Source organism: Hyperolius riggenbachi, chromosome 10 (genome assembly GCF_040937935.1).
Source record: "Hyperolius riggenbachi isolate aHypRig1 chromosome 10, aHypRig1.pri, whole genome shotgun sequence".
NCBI classification, from domain to species: Eukaryota; Metazoa; Chordata; class Amphibia; order Anura; family Hyperoliidae; genus Hyperolius; species Hyperolius riggenbachi.
The window spans coordinates 238,222,595-238,242,463 of record NC_090655.1 but is presented as its reverse complement, the minus strand read 5'-3'; the positions used below and the strand labels follow the sequence as shown (position 1 = coordinate 238,242,463).

General features: G+C 45.2%; 1 protein-coding gene and 1 long non-coding RNA gene across 3 annotated transcripts in view; one reads left to right on the top strand and one right to left on the bottom strand.

Annotated features, from left to right (window-relative positions):
- Positions 1-2,533, bottom strand: part of LOC137534975 (zinc finger protein 585A-like) — a 109,544-nt gene extending 107,011 nt beyond the window's left edge. Inside the window, exons 1-3 of the mRNA XM_068256728.1 lie at positions 2,465-2,533; positions 732-829; positions 127-297 (exon numbers count right to left, since the gene is read on the bottom strand). Of these exons, the coding sequence (XP_068112829.1) occupies positions 127-297; positions 732-809 (249 nt within the window). The 5' untranslated portion in view covers positions 810-829; positions 2,465-2,533. The remainder of the gene's footprint in view (positions 1-126; positions 298-731; positions 830-2,464) is intronic.
- The window catches only part of LOC137534983 (uncharacterized), a 125,974-nt gene that overhangs the window by 42,892 nt on the left and 63,213 nt on the right, over positions 1-19,869 (top strand). The window lies entirely within an intron of this gene.

Here is a 19,869-nt window from a genome sequence, read left to right as displayed (position 1 = left end):
ATGGAGAAGTAAACAGAGACATCCTGACACCCTATAGGAAACTGACACACGCAATGATTCAGTCACCATCCAGACACACCCCTCGCTGTTACTGGACAATGTCCCATAATTCCAAACACCACTCACCTCACTCGTCAGCAGCTCAATCATCTTGTTGATGATCTCTAGAATCTTCTTCTCATTGATACTCTCTGGTGTCAACGAGTGACATGGAGATTTTGTGGTGGGGGTTGGTCCATGGTGATGGCTGCTGGGTGTCAGCAGCTCTCTAGATGTCTTCTTTACCACTTGATATTCCTGTGTGATAACATACAGCAACAATACATCATAATAAGCATTCCCAGAATCCTTTTTTTCTTGTCCAGTCAGGTCTGTGTTTCATTAAAAGACACCTGAAAAGAGAGGGATATGGAGGCTGCCATACACATTTCCTTTTAAACAATACTAGTTGCCTGGCAGTCCTTCTGATCTCTTTAGCTGCAGTAGAGTCTGAATTGCACACCTGAAACAAGAATGTGGCTAATCCATTCATACTTGAGTCAGAGCACCTGATCTGCATGCTGGTTCAGGGTCCATGCCTAAAAGTATTAGAGCAAGAGGGTCAGCAGGACAGCCAGGCAACTGGTATTGTTTAAAGTACATAAATATGGCAGTCACCATATCCCCCTTGGTTCAGATGTCCTTTGAGAGAAGAAAGTGATGTCATGTGTCCCTCCCAGGATCCTCCTCACCTCTCCGGTCAGCAGGTAGATGATCTCTATGGTGAGGTCTAATATCCTCTCAGTCACATGACTTTGGTTCTTGTCCATCCTGGATGACGTGGTGCTTCCTATAGACAGATAATATACAGATAGAGGACTATATTTAAGGAGGAAAATGACATGTTCCGCACTGTTTTCCGGAACTGATGGGCAGTAGAGATGTAGCAAGCTGCTTGCAAGTGAACAGTCCCTGGGGAATGGCCTTGGGGTCATTTCCGTGTTGTGATACTTCTGTATTACTGCACAGCCGCCCGCAGATGCTTTCCCAGAGGCCGTATGTCCTTGAGCACGGACCCGCAGCCAGGAACGCTCTGCGTGATGTCATGTGCATGCGCAGATCACTCCCAGCTGCGGGCGCATGCTCAAGGACTCCGGGGAAGCATCTGTGTACGGCTGTGTAGTAATAGAGAAGCGTCACAACACTGAAATGACCCGAGGTCATTCCCCAGGGACTGTTCGCTTGTGAGCAGTCTGCCACATCTCTAATGGGCAGTAATACAGTGTATTAATTAATTCCTAAGCATGATAGAAGAAGAACTGTTTGCACTGATGTCAAAATACCAGGAACAGATGGTTCAGCACCCATCGACATGAGACTGCCGTTCTTTGATATTGGTGATTTTGTCTATAGAAGAGGTAGACTGTCACTGATATCACCAGGGCTGTGGCGTCAGAGCAATTTTTGGGGCATACGAGAGAAAACGGCGTCGGAGACTTGGGCGCAAGACACAGCCAGTATATGGCTGATTCTGCTGCCGCACAAGTCCGGTCCGTGTTAATTACTATTCCCCACTCCAGGCCGCCATGGATGGTGGGGAATGAAATAATTCGGCTTCCAGCAATTGCTGGAAACCGAATTATAGTTTTAAAAGCAACTTCAGCTCCGTCTTCTGATGGCGCCGAAGTTACTCACTGTGCGCAGCTATAGCCGTAGTTCATATTACGGCCTATGGTGGCGCCGGCTGCGCCGAAATCTCCTGCGCTGAATTTATCGTGTTCGATTTTTGGGTACCTGGAGTCAGTCGGGAAAAAAACGTGCCAATTCGTAATAAATTTAAACTGTAATTAAAAGAGAAAATAAAATAAAATGTTCTATTTCTCAGATAATAGTCATCATAAATAACTTATATATACCAGGGCTGTGGTACAAAAATCATCCGACTCCTCAGTTTATGAAACCACTGACTCCAGGTACCCAAAATTGCTCTGACTTCTCGACTCCGAGTCCGACTCCTTTGTCCAATACTTACCAGGGCTGTGGAGTTGGTACAAAAAGCATCCAACCGGTCTAATGAACCTTTCTTTGTTTTATATATGGAGCTAGTATGGTTGAGGTGAGCCAGAGTGAAAGTCCATAGAGAAGTTCCAGTAATGTGATTGGGTGGACAGCGCCAAATAGGTTGTAGTAAACTGCGCCCACACTATTTGGCCAATTACTATGCTTTTGGTTGTAGACCTTGCTGTGATTGGAGAACTGTTCTCTATGGACTTTCATGCTGGCTCACCTCAACCATACTAGCTCATTATATATTTTATAAAAATAGTGCTGATTTGCTTTGAAACTTCCTCCATCCTACTATGTGCCCCACCCCACACTGGTGCCCTTATCCTGCTTACCTGTCCTACCCACTCCCATCATTCCACGTCTGTGGCACCCAATATTCACAGGTATGCTGGTATTTATATATAAAATAAACTATTACCTCTTCTGCTACCAGTTCCAACCACGTCTCCGTTATAACTCCTCCCACTCCATCTTCTTAATTTTGGGATACAACACTTCCTTTTTTGTGCGTTTCATCACTTCCCTTGTGTGCGTTCCACGTTGAGAAAGTAACATCGCCATCTAGTGTTCAATAAGAGAAATGCAGGTTTCAAAGTACAGCACTGTGGTCTGGGACCTCATACTAAGTGGACCTGAACTCAGACCATCCTCTCTGCTCTAAAATATACACAACAGCATAATAGCCTATAAACAAAAATAATTTGTTTGTTACAGCTGATACAAATCCTAAAATACATCTGCACTGTTTCTACTTCCGGATTCATGGAAGCGGACATATTGTTTACAGCCTGTGCTTTCAAATGGCCATATCTGCTTATCTGCCATAGGCAGTCATGTGACACAGGGGAGTACTAAATTACAACTTGTGATTAGACACTAATGAGGGGGAATTAAACAGGCTAAACTCTCTAAATACATACAAGGTGCATTTCTCTATATATTTCTCTATATATTTCTTCAGTCCTGTGCAAGAGTTCAGGTCCACTTGAACTACACATTCATTACTCCACAGGAAGATGCCCCCTATAGACAGATGCCTAAATGTATAGCACTTCCATTCTTGTGTGAGTGCAGGGATAGTCCTCTGTATCAAATCATAAAGCTTTCTGGGATCAGTTTTGATTGGACACCCCTCGGATGTAATTTTTGCAAGGCTGACTAGTTTAGTTACTGATGATTCCTAGGAATAAGCATTTATTATTATGGTTAAATGTTATTTATTAAGTGATAACATATTAAGCAGCTTTTGTACAATAGATAAAAAAAGACATTGCCGCGTTAGACAATGCTACACAAAATGATTACACAACAATAAACAATGGTTCGCAGGGTGGAGATAAATATAGAATACTTTTCACTGAGTCCATAATTATTGTCCAGCGCTGTGTAATATGTTGGCACTTTATAAATACAATTAATAATAATAAATACTAATATGGTGGTGGAGAGAAGCATATGGGGAAGTGCCAAATAGGCTTACAATCTAAGGGGTGGGGGAGAGGAACACATTAGGGGGCAGGAGAATAAGTCCAAGGGAGAGGAGTGGAGCTATGAAGAAGGTGGGTAAGCAACGGACACTGCAGTGTTAATGTGACATAGGGCAGAGTACCTTCTAGTTTCAGAGGTTACTATAAATAAATGGTTGGTGGTGTTTGGTAGAAGTACACCCCTGATGAAGGGTCTATAAGCCATACATTTGTAATGTGCTGTCATGCAATGAACACAAATACAGGATTGAGCCTCTAGTGTGCCTCTTTCCTTTTGCTGTGAAACTCCAATAATCCCCCATTACTGCATGTTTGGTCAGCTGCACAAAACAGGAAGCATTGCAGCCCAGGAGTAATTACCTGCAGTAATCAGCAAACTCACGCAGCCAGTAGGCACTGTGCTGCCGACAGTCCTGTGGGAAGTGTGCAGCTGTCTCTGCAGACACAATAAATGTGAAAAACTTAGGGAGATTAATTATTTAAAAATTCAATACAATTTCACTTGAACATGAAAGCAAATCTCTTTTTTGGTGTGTTTGGGGGTGAGGGCACTTTTTCTTATGGGGTTTAACCACATTTATTGGGATGATCTGACTGTCCTCAGTATGACTTTAGTAGTATAAGCTAGACATCAAAAGACGCTGATTTTATAACCAAGTAAGAAAGCCCATGTACATAATGCTGGTGTAAAGGATTGCGGAGATGCCGCCACGCGGTCTGGCGGTGGGGCGGCTGTCTCCGCGTTCAGACCGGCGGTTTCCGCACAGCAGCATGCGTCTGATTTGTCTGAGCCTTCTAGTGCACACAGATGGAGAGCTACGCGCGCGCGTACTGGGAGGCAGGACCTTTATGCCAGGAGGAGAGGGATCAGCTGATCAGGTTGGTCAGCTGATCCCAGCGCAGACTGTCATTGGCTGAGTAGCGCTGGGTGGCACTGAGGAGCACTGCACTATATATAGATCTCGCTGGTCAGTCTCAGGTTGTCTGCCGTTGCGAATACATACGTGTGAGCACTCAGACCATAGTCAGATCCCACAGTGTGTTAGAACCAGGTGGACCTGGGAATTCACACTTAGCCAGATTACGTTTGTGTTATTGCTGTGTTATACTTTAGACCAGTTCCAGGGTGTTGTGACCAAGGACCTCACACCCAAGCTTAGGAATACTGTGTCATTGCTGTGATATACTTTAGACCAGTTCCTGGGTGTTGAGACCACGGACCTCACACTGTAGACTAGGCCTGTGCTTTATCTGTTATGACCAATTGCTCTCTCGACCTCTCTCCTGCTTTCTGATTCGGTACCTATGTATATCTGTCTACCTGTTGCCAAACCCTGCCTGTACCTGGTTATCGAATCAGCCTTCTGTCTCTGTACCTTATCTGCTCGTGTGTTGCCGACCTGGCCTGGCCGACCCTTCTGGCTGTCACTCAGCCTGTCTGTACTACCTGTGTGTTCAGTCTGTCTGTACTACCTGTGACACTACCCCGCCAAGTGTCAGGTAGCTGCAGAGACCTCCTGTTCCTCAGAGAGGCCTCTCTGCAGTCCAGTCAGGGGCTCTATCCCTTAGGAGTCCTTTGGCTGCAGTATAGTCTGATTCCCAGTATTGCAGGGAATCACTGGCTCGCAGGTTATCTCTATCCCCTTTCCTAGGAGATAGTTCACACACAGCCAAGGGTCACCTGCTCCTCAGGTGGTCCATGCTCATTGTTATCGGCGTCTCCCGCCCCACGGGAGACAGCCTACTGTTGCACCAAAACACTTACACTTTATCTGGTGTCCAGAGGTCAGTCATACTTATATTATTGGTGAATTACTAAACCACTACTTCACAAAAAGCTAGACTAGGCCTCACTTGCCAATATCAAAATTCATCTTTATTGTGAGCAAATCAAAAGAGTGTGCAACAAATCCACAGTACTAAAACCATTAAAAACACAGTAAAAGCTTTAAGGCTGACATACCATGCCCCCGCATTCACATCCACTTCATATGTACATACATACATGCCACTTATTCTCTTGCCAAACAGGTTGGTGCACTCATGATGGCCATCAGAGCTCAAATTTTGCTTGCAGGTACTAATTAGCGCTGGTTATGGGTTATAGAACATCACCAAGCTTGTTTGCCTACACGAAAAGAAACCACAGTTCCAGCCTTCAAAATATTTGCATTGGCAGTCCTACTCATTAGAGCAGCGTTAGTTGCGCGTTTGTTAGGCAGTCCAGTTTAGGTCATTTCAAGACATGCTTGGTTGTTAAGCTCTATGCAAACAGCAGTTAGTAGTTAAGCGTAGCAGTAACTTGCAGCAGCTATATAGCCTAGGTATAGTCCGCAGGAGTATACAGCCTCACTCAGGGGGTTGCCATAACCCTGTTTACAAGTTTCCCCTGGGGGTGTGTGCGGTACCTTCAGAGCTCGGGTGGCTCGACTTGCCCAATCCTGTCAGCGGCAGTTGGCGTGGATGATCTACCCGCGTGTGCCTGGCTAGCGGTGTTCCTGCGGGGATCAGTTTCAGAAGCAGCGTGAGTTAGAGCGGTGAGCGAGGCCGGCCTCATGTAGCTCCTCCCACCGACATGTTTCGCCCAATGGGCTTCCTCAGGGTGTGGCTTAAGGTAGGAGAGGGTGGCATCTACTTTTATATTTTCTAATTGTGATCACCTGACAGACCTGCAAGCGCCATCTTGCTCACTGGAAGCCTTGCCCCAAACCTCAGACGACATTATAGTTTGTTTTCAGTTATTACAACTCCCTATAGCTTGTACATTCTCATATCATTTCAACATGACAGTTTAGAAAATCTTTTACAGCCATTAGGGGGTCTTTATCAACATTTATACCTTCACATGCAAGCGAGCAGGCATTCTACCCATATGCAGCAGCTCTTCTATATAAGGCTGCCTATAGACTTACAGCTCTCACAGATAAAGTTCACATGCAATTCTCGCAGGCAGGTAGTCATAGTAGGCACACCACAGCCGGTGACCAGATAAACAGATAGTGTGAACCGGCCAGAGGTGGAGCCGTCGCCTCCTATGCACCAGATGGCGCTAAGAGGCTCAATTATGACCTATAATCAATGTTAGCTTTGATAAAGGTTTAAATTAAGAGATTACTTCAAAATTGCAATTCAAGTTCAATGCGAGCACACTTTTAGTGTAACTTCAAATAGTCCAGCGGTACCAGCTGTGGCACAGCCCACACTACCCGTACGGTTCTAAGTATACAGAGAAATCAATTTCAGAGTTGAGACCATGTGGCGATAGGGTCCCCAATCTATAGATCCACATAGTTTCCAAGCGCAGGAGTTCCCTCTCTATGTTGACTTTTCTCGTTCCCTTTGTTACTGAAAAATGTATTGAGTCAGGCCCTGCTTCAATTTCAATAAACAACTTTATTCAAAAAGGTGAACAACACTGTATTGACACCAAGTGCCTCTTTAAAACCATAAAACCACTCACTGCAGATGTTAAACACGCAGCCGGCTGGGCTCACACGTACAGCAAACTTAACACACCAATCAACCTGGGATCCCATCACACTCCTGTTAGACTATAGATACTGACTGTAAAACGAAGCAAAATGAACGCAAGCATAGTCCCAAAGCTAGGTCTCCGCAGAGACACAAGGATGGAAGGAGGGCAAAAAGATACTGATCCCACAGCAATTGGAATAGCAACGACTATGAACTGGTCGGCTGAGTGGTGAGAGCCTCAGTGAGGCAGCTGGATTACTATAACTGCATGTGCATATGCATTTAGAGCTGTGGATCTGTACAGTATCTTTTTGCCCTCCTTCCATCCTTGTGTCTCTGCGGAGACCTAGCTTTGGGACTATGCTTGCGTTCATTTTGCTTCGTTTTACAGTCAGTATCTATAGTCTAACAGGAGTGTGATGGGATCCCAGGTTGATTGGTGTGTTAAGTTTGCTGTACGTGTGAGCCCAGCCGGCTGCGTGTTTAACATCTGCAGTGAGTGGTTTTATGGTTTTAAAGAGGCACTTGGTGTCAATACAGTGTTGTTCACCTTTTTGAATAAAGTTGTTTATTGAAATTGAAGCAGGGCCTGACTCAATACATTTTTCTAGTTCCTAATCCTCTCAGCCCCATGCTCCCACTTTGTGGTTTTCATTACTTCAATACCTGTTGTGTTCCAGGACCTTTTTTCCTATACCCTTTGTTACTGAGGCTACAATTTTAACCAGGCTTCCTTTGAACTTTCCTCCATGACATTGTTGATAGTGGTCCCTGAGGGGGCCCTTACATTCATCATTTTTATTACCTACATTTGATATATGTTCAAGGATTCTAGTTTTAAATGACCTGGTTGTCATGCCGACATAGTGCAGGTCACAGGGGCAGGTCACCATGTATACCACCCCTGTGGTCTCGCAGTTCATAAAAGTTCTAATGTTAAACTGTCTCCTGCGTTTTGAATCCCAGAATGTTTTTGTTTTGTGGACATAGGGGCAGACCTTACATCTCCCGCATCTGTGCATGCCCTTTGGTGGTGGTGTAGCTGCTAGCCATGTTTTCCTTTCTTCACTCTGCTTAGTGTTTTTAAATTCAGAGGTAACAAGTTGGTCTCTTAGATTCCTTGCTCTCCTTGCTGTCAGAGTGGGGGAGGGGCCTACGATTTCTGCAATGTCAGGCGATGCCAAGAGGATAGGCCAAGCTTTTGACAGGGATTCACGCACGGTTTCCCAGTGTGATCCGTATTGTGTAATGATCCTTTCCCTGCTTGGGATATCTGATCCCTCTCTTTTACCCGACACCAGAAGGGTTTCCCGATCTCTATTTCTAGCTTTCCTCAGACTTCTTCTAAGCACCCTATGGGGGTATCCCCGATCTCTTAGACGCATATATAGTTCACGGGATTCTTTATTAAATTCCTCCTCACTGGAGCAGTTCCTCCTTAAACGGAGGAACTGTCCATATGGAATGTTTCTCACCAGGTGGCTGGGATGGTGGCTGGTGGCGTGGAGGATCGTGTTACCTGCAGTTGGCTTTCTGTATGTCGAGCTAGTGAGGGCCCCATCTCTGACCGCAATTTTCAGGTCCAGAAAGGGGATCTCATGCTCCTCGCACACATAGGTCAACTTGATATTTCTATCATTGTTATTAAGCATTTCAACAAATGCATCCAACTCGTCTTTTTTACCTCTCCACACCACCAGCACATCGTCTATAAATCTAATCCATAGAGCGACGTGTCGCCGGAACGTATCAAGTACATACACGTCTTGCCTCTCCCACAGTCCTAGATGAAGGCATGCGTACGCCGGCGCACACGCCGCTCCCATCGATGTTCCAGCCACCTGATGATAAAACCTTCCCCCAAACAGAAAGTAGTTTTCAGTCAATACCAATCGCAGCATATCTAGTACAAAGTAGTTATGGTCTATCATAGTCGGGTGGGTCTCTTCGAGGTAGAAAGCTGCAGCTTCAATGCCCACCTGGTGGGGAATTGACGTGTAGAGAGACTCCACATCGATCCCCACCAGGAGGGCCCCCTCCGGGATCTGCACACCAGAGATAACCTTCAGGACATCCCGAGTGTCCCGAACGTAGGAGGGAAGACTCTGGACCAATTTCTTCAATTTTTGGTCCACATATTGTCCTATTCGTTCGGTTGGGCCTCCAATCCCTGACAGGATTGGACGACCAGGGGGGTGTTCTTTATTTTTGTGTAATTTTGGGGTCAGGTAGAGTGTGGGTCTAATGTATTCGTCAACTCTTAAAAATTCAAATTCTGCCTTAGATAGAAGACCTTCCCCATAGGCTCCCTGTAGTTTGGCATTGATTTTGTCAATCAAGGGGGGGAATGGGTCATGCGGCATGATTTTGTATGTCCTTTCATCATTTAAGTGTCGATACATCTCTAATAGATAGTCCTCTTCACGCCACAACACCACATTCCCCCCCTTGTCACTCGGTTTTATAACAAACCCTTTTGCGTCTTTCAATTGCTGTAGTGCCACTTTTTCCTCTCTGGTTAGGTTTTGTTTGATCTTTGGGTCCAAGTTCAGGGTCTCCAAGTCTCTACTAAAGGTCTCCAGGAAGACAGACAAATATTTGTTAGAGCCAAGGGAGGGCATAAATCTGGATTTTTTACGAAGTTTAGTATGGAGTGTCACTTCATCTATAGTCTCTGTCATGCTCATGTCGTTTTGGTCTATTTCTACATGCCCCTCATCCCATAAACTTTCCAATGCCCTAAGGGCCTCCCTTTCCCCCAGATCCAAGCATTCATATTGGGCTTCTTCTCCATCTGTTGCAGGCTTTTGGCTATTACGATCTTTAAACATTAATTTTAAAAGAACACGCCTCAAAAAGAGGAGAACGTCCTTATAGATAGTGAATTCATCACCCTTTTGTACCGGGGCAAAGGTAAGTCCCTTTGACAGCAGGGAGACATGGTGGGGTTCTAAGGGGAAGTCAGAGAGATTAACCACATCTACCCCCAGAGTTCCGCTTTTTATTTGTTTTTGTTTTGACTCCTCCCCCTCCTTAGTTCCTCCCTCTGTCCTGTCAGTTTTACCTTTCCTCCCCTTCCCTTTTGACTCCTCTCTTTTGTCTCTTTTCCTGATCCTCTGTCTTTGTCCTGGTCGTCGCTTTCGTCTTCCTCCTCTTCTTCCTCCCCCTCCTGATCTAAAAAAGCCACCTGTCTATCTGCATTTTCCTCCTCTACATCCTCACTCTCTATTTCCTGATGTGTATTGTTTTTAGGATTTGGGGTTGGGCGTCTCGGTCGGCTACCACTTCCTCTCCTTCTCGATTTGGATCGGCCCCGTTTAGGTCTAAGGGAGGGATCAAATGCTGTTTTCAAATCCCATTCTGCAACATCCTTCTGAAATTTAGATTGTTTCAACTTCTTTATTGAAAATTGTGTTTTTTCTATATAAGTTTTTAGGTTGCTATTCAGTTTCTCAAACCCTGGGTCATCTTTATGTTTGTCAAGTTGGGCACCACTTGTTTCAACCAGATCTGACAGCTCGTCCAACTGCATCTTTTCCTCCTCTATAAATAGTTCAAGTATGTGTAGACCTCTCCGCAAGCAATCCTCACTCCAGATTAACTTAAATCTTTCAGTTAGTAAGTTTTCTGCTGGTGCTATTCGCTCACGTATTCCGTGAGGAATGACCTTGGCTTTATGGTAGGATTGCAAAAAGGAGACATTCCACCTTCTTTTAAGCAGTTTTTCAACTAGATGGCGATGCCCTTTGAAAAGCTGCCAGAGTGGTTCTTTATTTTGGCCTTTTTCTCTATCAACCACAGTCCCAGGGCCAGAGAATACCGAATCAATCTCTTCTTGCAGTGTCTCCGGTAATCGATATGCCATTATTGCGTGTCTGTACAGATGCCACCCCTCTTTAAAAATAAAAATTAGGGTGGGCTTGAGCACCTCCAATAATTACTGCTCACAATTTATATAATAGTCCCATCAGTTGGGATACTAATGATTGGGACCGATTCAGAATGGGTTATACGAACCCCCCTCCTTTTAAATTACTGGTGTGCAGATTTCCGGTCTCCTAATGGCGATAAATTGGGGATTTAACTGGCTACGTGCTAATGCATTCCTTCAGTAATCACCTCAATTAAATGTGGGCCTTTAAGCTATTATTATTATTATTATGGTTAAATGTTATTTATTAAGTGATAACATATTAAGCAGCTTTTGTACAATAGATAAAAAAAGACATTGCCGCGTTAGACAATGCTACACAAAATGATTACACAACAATAAACAATGGTTCGCAGGGTGGAGATAAATATAGAATACTTTTCACTGAGTCCATAATTATTGTCCAGCGCTGTGTAATATGTTGGCACTTTATAAATACAATTAATAATAATAAATACTAATATGGTGGTGGAGAGAAGCATATGGGGAAGTGCCAAATAGGCTTACAATCTAAGGGGTGGGGGAGAGGAACACATTAGGGGGCAGGAGAATAAGTCCAAGGGAGAGGAGTGGAGCTATGAAGAAGGTGGGTAAGCAACGGACACTGCAGTGTTAATGTGACATAGGGCAGAGTACCTTCTAGTTTCAGAGGTTACTATAAATAAATGGTTGGTGGTGTTTGGTAGAAGTACACCCCTGATGAAGGGTCTATAAGCCATACATTTGTAATGTGCTGTCATGCAATGAACACAAATACAGGATTGAGCCTCTAGTGTGCCTCTTTCCTTTTGCTGTGAAACTCCAATAATCCCCCATTACTGCATGTTTGGTCAGCTGCACAAAACAGGAAGCATTGCAGCCCAGGAGTAATTACCTGCAGTAATCAGCAAACTCACGCAGCCAGTAGGCACTGTGCTGCCGACAGTCCTGTGGGAAGTGTGCAGCTGTCTCTGCAGACACAATAAATGTGAAAAACTTAGGGAGATTAATTATTTAAAAATTCAATACAATTTCACTTGAACATGAAAGCAAATCTCTTTTTTGGTGTGTTTGGGGGTGAGGGCACTTTTTCTTATGGGGTTTAACCACATTTATTGGGATGATCTGACTGTCCTCAGTATGACTTTAGTAGTATAAGCTAGACATCAAAAGACGCTGATTTTATAACCAAGTAAGAAAGCCCATGTACATAATGCTGGTGTAAAGGATTGCGGAGATGCCGCCACGCGGTCTGGCGGTGGGGCGGCTGTCTCCGCGTTCAGACCGGCGGTTTCCGCACAGCAGCATGCGTCTGATTTGTCTGAGCCTTCTAGTGCACACAGATGGAGAGCTACGCGCGCGCGTACTGGGAGGCAGGACCTTTATGCCAGGAGGAGAGGGATCAGCTGATCAGGTTGGTCAGCTGATCCCAGCGCAGACTGTCATTGGCTGAGTAGCGCTGGGTGGCACTGAGGAGCACTGCACTATATATAGATCTCGCTGGTCAGTCTCAGGTTGTCTGCCGTTGCGAATACATACGTGTGAGCACTCAGACCATAGTCAGATCCCACAGTGTGTTAGAACCAGGTGGACCTGGGAATTCACACTTAGCCAGATTACGTTTGTGTTATTGCTGTGTTATACTTTACACCAGTTCCAGGGTGTTGTGACCAAGGACCTCACACCCAAGCTTAGGAATACTGTGTCATTGCTGTGATATACTTTAGACCAGTTCCTGGGTGTTGAGACCACGGACCTCACACTGTAGACTAGGCCTGTGCTTTATCTGTTATGACCAATTGCTCTCTCGACCTCTCTCCTGCTTTCTGATTCGGTACCTATGTATATCTGTCTACCTGTTGCCAAACCCTGCCTGTACCTGGTTATCGAATCAGCCTTCTGTCTCTGTACCTTATCTGCTCGTGTGTTGCCGACCTGGCCTGGCCGACCCTTCTGGCTGTCACTCAGCCTGTCTGTACTACCTGTGTGTTCAGTCTGTCTGTACTACCTGTGACACTACCCCGCCAAGTGTCAGGTAGCTGCAGAGACCTCCTGTTCCTCAGAGAGGCCTCTCTGCAGTCCAGTCAGGGGCTCTATCCCTTAGGAGTCCTTTGGCTGCAGTATAGTCTGATTCCCAGTATTGCAGGGAATCACTGGCTCGCAGGTTATCTCTATCCCCTTTCCTAGGAGATAGTTCACACACAGCCAAGGGTCACCTGCTCCTCAGGTGGTCCATGCTCATTGTTATCGGCGTCTCCCGCCCCACGGGAGACAGCCTACTGTTGCACCAAAACACTTACACTTTATCTGGTGTCCAGAGGTCAGTCATACTTATATTATTGGTGATTCTGCAGATCATCAATAATCGGGTATATATCTGTATTGTTGGTGATACTGCAGATCACCAATAATCAGATTCTCTCTGTGTGCTGACACCAATTGTTACAGCTGGTTGATCTAATTTTCATTTCATTGTTATTTTGTCTGGAGGAGAGGGGTTTGCTAGTCTTCAAATGAGAGTCTAGGTGTGTTGAGTTTGTAAATAAATCACAATAGAGTTGGTTTGAGTTAAACATTTTATTGTTACAAGCCTTCACGACCTTCCCAATCACAAGTTTACAGCGCTGTGGAAGACAATGGTGCCGTATAAACCAATAATAACAGTAAAATGTCTGGATTCACATTCTGTAGCATTTATTTGTTTGGCACAGAGGGGTGAGGAGCGTGTGGATTCTGTGTGATTCTGCAATGGAATCTTAGATGTTAAATATGACATTTCTCTCTCTGTACAACCATATAATACTTAACTCCTTCCCTGCCAGCATGCAGCTGTTCCTTGCTGTAAGCCTGTCCTCGCTGACTTGGGCTGTGACATATGGGGGGTGAAATTTGGCCATGTGAAATGAGGCACCTCCTCTGAAGCGGGTTGGAGGCCGCATGGTGCACTAAGGCTAATGGGCAGCTTTTTCCCTGGGTCCTCCTTGTGTCCTCCTATCCATTCATCTGTAAGCAAACTACTTATTCTTCTATTTACTTGTGCCATTGTGATCTTTGAATTTCTCCTTTGCTGCTGGCAATCACGCACTTTTTACCCATGCAGGGTATATTTATTTGAATAGATCTTTTTTGAACACATAATATATAATTTTCAAAACCATTTCTCCTTAGGCAATTGACTCACTGCATTCTACTTTACATGCAGTGTTGTTATTTTTGCTGCCGCCTAGCTGGGCTCACTATTGTTTGTTACTTATTTTGTATCTGGTTACTGCTTTCTCTTGTCACTAATTGTCTTATATAATTCTCATTGTCTTGCAGGAAATATTTTGGAGGCCCTTTGGAGGGACAATTTTTTGACCTAGGTGTTATTATTTATTTATTGTATACTTATTCATACTGTGATTCTCAATCAGCCTGCCTGCCACCAATTTTGGTGTTTTAATTGTTTTTAATGTTATGCGGAATCATTGTTCAATAAAGTTATATCTGTGTACTTCTATACTAATTTGGTCAGTTTGGTGCTGCCTGAGGGGGTCTGCTTTTTCTTTTGGATTTATTCATCAGTAATAGGCTGGCTGCAGTGCTGCACACAGGGGAGCCACAATCGCTGTAACCAGGAGAGGGGAGAGATACTTCTTCCAGGAATGTTTCTGTTTGCTGACTTCTGAATGGGGAGGGAGGGTGTGACGGATGGGGATCAGACCCGAGGGATAGCCTCCCTGGATACTGTAGGCTAGCACACCATGCTCATTAATGAAGGCTATGTACAGTATATCTATGTTCTGGAGCCTACTAATCAAGCAGGTCATTTCGGCGTGCGCTGTTCCCCACACTGCGCCTGACCAGGGCGCCTCCATAAACATTGTTATTACGTTTATGTCTGCGCAGCAGTGTAATTCGGGTCCCGGCAATCGATGGACCCCATATTACTTCTGCCTTCAAATTGCTATGACTCGGAGGGGGAATAGTAATTCAAGCCGCCCGTAATTTAAGTGGCTTTAAGTTCACCCTGCGCCAAACAGATGGCGGCGAGTATCCATGTACACCCTACAAAGGCTGGACATAAACTGTAGCAGAGGCACAAGTGCTTAAACTGGATTGGATGTTTGTTACTCACTCATGGCTGAATGGATCTGAATGAAATTGGGCACACACATAGTACATTCCCTGAAATAACACATAGGATACTTTTTATCCCCATAACCCAAAAGTAGGCAGAGAGAAATACAAATTTCACTGGGAAAATGTAAACTGCAGCCATTCTTTCACAGTTATTGGCAGGGTTCTCAAACTTTGCACAGTTGGTCACTGGCTGACTGGGATTATTATTCAGGAAAGCGGGTGGAGCCTACAAAAGCCAATCCAAATTCACCTATTGATTTTCAAGGGGAATATTTAATTGCTGCCATTCTTGCAATGTTAATGGCACAAGCCTCAAACTTGGTACAGTTTTGTGTATGTATGTATATATATATATATATATATAAATTTTTTTTTTTTTTTTTTTTTTTTTTTTCCTCGAGAAAGGGTGAGGTTCACCCGAAACTGTTGCTGTATTGCATTTAAAAAGTGAGCTCAATAAAGGAGCAGTGTGCCAGCACCTTCTGACTTTTTGTTGTATTCGTGGGGCAAGGAGACCTCCTGTTGCTGGCATCTAAACCAGTGGTCCAAGCGGTGCTGCTATGCCCTGTATAACAGTGCATGGGAGGGGGACCCCAATGCTGTCCATTTTTTATTTTATTTTTTTTAAACGGTGAAGAAAACAAAAGGCAATGAAGAATGCAGCCTCTGTATTCCTCCCTTTAATGGACACCTGAAGTGAGAGGGATAAGGAGGTTGCCATGTTTATTTCCTTTTAAGCATTGCAAATTCCTGGCTAGCCTACTGATCCTCTGCCTCTAATACTATTACCTATAGACCCTGAACACGCATGCAGCAGATCAGGTGTTTCTGCCAAAATCTGACAAGATTAGTTGCATGCTAGTTTCAGGCGTGATTCAGACACTCCTGATTCTGGAATGATCAGCAGGACTGCCAGGCAAGTGGTATTGTTTAAAAGGAAATAGATATGGCAGGCTCTATATCCATCACACTTCAGGTTACCTTAAAGTAGAAGTAGGTGAACACTTACATTTTTCACCCTCATTTCATCATCATTACAGAAAACCTGATTAATCTTAAAATAGAATTCCACTTTTGAGAATAAATACAGTAAATATCAGTGCTGCACACATCTTTTCTTAATTCAAAGTACAAAAAGTCTTCAAGACAACTGACTGAATACATAGAAGACCATATTAACATTTAACATGTCTTGTGCAGAAGTTAAAACAGATAAGGATTTATAGCCACTTTCTGTTTCCTCCAAATTCATCCAGGAGTGACCAATGCAACCTTTGTTCAAATTATAAAGTGATCTAGAAAAAAAAATTAACTTTTACGTGACATTTAACTTTTTCATGATAGGCTGAGGTGACTGTACACTGCAGACTAAAACTGGTGTTCATTCTCCCTTTTGTGTGTACAGAGCTGAAATCTTTGATTGTGAAGGGAAATCCCAAAGGCTGATCACTACACCCACTTGTTATGAAAGGATTTGAGGGAGATAATCAGACAGAAGGAAAAAGAAGAAAGGTCAATTCAAAACTCGTAAACTTTATAAACATATACCAAAAGAGGTTTTAAGCTCACATTTTCAAGGCAGCCAAATGTGCTGTATTGTTCCAACATAAATAAAAATTGATGTACAATGGGGACAATGCTAGTGCATTTCGGGCCTGTACAGGTCCTTTATCCAGTTTTTAGACATTGGAAAGTGTATACACCACTCCCCTTTGCAGGCATGGCGTCTTCCGCACTCCCGTCACACAGACTAGTGTCGTCGCCATTGTAAACCAATTTTTATCTATACTGAAGCAATACAACATTAAAGATGTCTTCTGGGTCCTTCGCCGCAGCTCAGGTGCTCCCTGTAAAGCTCACCGGCCTGTCAGCGCTTCTGCGTATGCACAGTACATGCCTGATGAAGTGGGAGCATTCAATGCATGGGCGGCCGCCCGTGCATGTGCAGAAGTGGGCTTTACATTCAGCAGGACAGCGAGGAGCACCCGAGCTGTGGCGAGTGACCCACAAGACTACTAGGGGCTGGAAGAAGCTCCATGTAAATAAAGATTGCTTTTATTTTTCACCTCAGGAGTCCTTTAACCACTTGCCGACCGCACGCTTATACCGTGCGTCGGCAAAGTGGCAGCTGCAGGACCAGCGACGCAGTACTGCGTCGCCGGCTGCAGCCTAATTAACGAGCGATCGCGCGGCTACAGCCGCGCGATCGCTACATCACACTCTTCGGCCCCCATGTGACTTCAGCCCGCCGGCCAATCAGCAGCTGCCAATAGAACAGGTATAATACAGTTTGTTTACGTAACAAACTGTATTATACTGCCTGCCTCCCGCTGGTGGTCACACTTAGCGATCGACCACCAGCGAGGAGAGCAGGCACAGTATACACACCCACACACACACATCTTAGGAGCCCCACAGACCCCCCGATCACCCGCAGCACCCATCAGACACCCCCCTGTACCCCCCTGCAGCCCGCAGATCAGACCTAACCACCCCCCATATCACCCATCAATAAATCCCTGTCACCACCTGTCACTTCTATCCATCAGAGCAGACCCCCAACTACCCCTTAGGGGTATCTGATCACCCCCCACACCTCCAGATCTCCCCCCGACCCCCCCCCCCCTGTATACTGAACCTATCTATCTCCCCTGCATCTGTCTATCTCCCCAGTGATCAGCTGCCAATCACCTATCAGTCACCTGTCAATCATCCCTTGTCACCACCTGTCACTGCCCCCCATTAGATCAGACCCCCAACTGCCCCTTAGGGGTATCTGATCACCCCCCACCCCTTCAGATCTCCCCCCCCCCCCCCCCGTATACTGCATCTATCTTCCCTGTAATTGCCCGCTGATCAGCTGTCAATCACCTATCCGTCACCTGTCAATCATCCCTTGTCACCACCTGCCACTGCCCCCCATCAGATCAGACCCCCAACTGCCCATTAGGGGCTTCTGATCACCCACCCACCCTTTCAGATTCTTCCGAGACACCCCCCCTGATCACATCAGCAGTCCATTGTTTACATCTGTTTTTCCCTGTAAACACCCACTTATCACCCGTCAATAACCCATCTATCACCACCTGTCACTCCTATCCATCAGATTAGACCCCCAACTACCCCTTAGGGGTATCTGATCACCCCCCACCCCTTCCGATCCTCCCCACACCGTCCTAGTTCATTGATTGCGTATATTCTCCCCCCTGCCATTGTGTATCTTATCTCCTGTCTGTAAGGCTTGATTGTGCTTTGTTTGGCTACAATTGTCTCAATTGCACTGTGATTGGCATCGATTGTTGTGTGATTGGCTTCGATTGTCACGTAATTGGGCTTCGATTGTCGCGTGATTGGCTTCAATTGCCCGTAATTGGTTTTGATTGTGCCAATTGCCCACTGATTGGCTGTTTTGCCCTGTGATTAGCATCGATTGTCGTGTGATTGGCTTCAATTGTCACGTAATTGGTTTTTGATTGTCACGTTATTGGATTCAATTGGTCCGTGATTGGCTTTGATTGCGCCGATTGCTGTAATTGTGTTGTAATTGTCTCGTGATTGTTTTTGATTATTTGTGATTGCTCTCTGATCCCCCCCCCTCACCATCACCATCACTATCACTATCCTAGTGATCTAAAAACTTTTTTAGTATCACTAGTGGTAACAAACAGTTAGGCCAGTTAGCTAAGCAAAAGGGTTGTTAGTGTCAGTTAGTGCTCAGCCCACTGCACCACAGTCACTAATTAGCGTCATCACTGTCGCTAATCAGCATTGGTACTATATAGTATCTGTAAGTGATTATTAGTGATCACAGTCAGATCTATATTAGGGTCTCTAGGATCCACAAAAAAACGCAGTGTTTGCCCGATCAGACCTGATCGTTCGCCTGCACTGCGTTCAGCCCGCCCCACCGCAGTGACAGAAATTTCTTTTTTCTGATCACTGCAAAAAACACTGTACACAAGCTGTGGCACTGTAAACATCAGTTTTGATTTTTTTTATCTAAACTCAGTGACCACAGCTTTCTACCTCTCAAGAACTCCCTTTCGCTAGGTAGGTGCTCTTTTCCTGGGTAGTCTCAGAGGAATACCTCCTAAATTTAGCAGGCCACCATGGCAAAAAAGAGGTTTTCCAATGAAGACATCTACAGGTACATGGACCAGTCGGATGAGGATGATTGGGTCGACTTATTCGACGAATCTTCGGGTTCAGAGTACGATCCTGTAGACAGCAGTGGCTCTCTGACCGATAGTTCCGATGACGAGGTTGAGGTCCCGGCTAGAGCCAGGCGTACCACACCCCATGTCACTGGACTGCAGGTGGCGGAAGATCAGTCTCAAGGGCAGCAGAGTGGCGTTGATCTGATTTTTCTTGGTGAGGCATGCACCAGCAGCGCAGCATCTCCTGGACCTATCAACACCAGTACTTCCGCAGAAGACCCTGATGAAGTGGCGGACACCATCCTGGAAGTAGAAACTGGTTCGGTGGTACGTGAATTAAGATCCGATCCGCAGCCACCAAGTAGACGGGCCCGTACTCCCATTGGTTTTCCAGAGGTGCTGGCAAACCCTGATTGGCATTCCCCTGATCCCGCCGCACCCATACTGCCCCCTTTCACCGCCCAGTCTGGAGTCCAGGTGGAGACAGTTGAACTAGGATCGGCCCTAGACTTTTTTGAACTGTTCCTCACCCAGGATCTCCTTGACTTAATTGTGGCTGAGACCAACCTATATGCCACACAATTTATAACCGCCCATCCGAAAAGCTGCCACGCCCAGCCTTTTCGGTGGAAACCACTCCAAGTTTCCGAACTTAAAATTTTTTTGGGCCTTC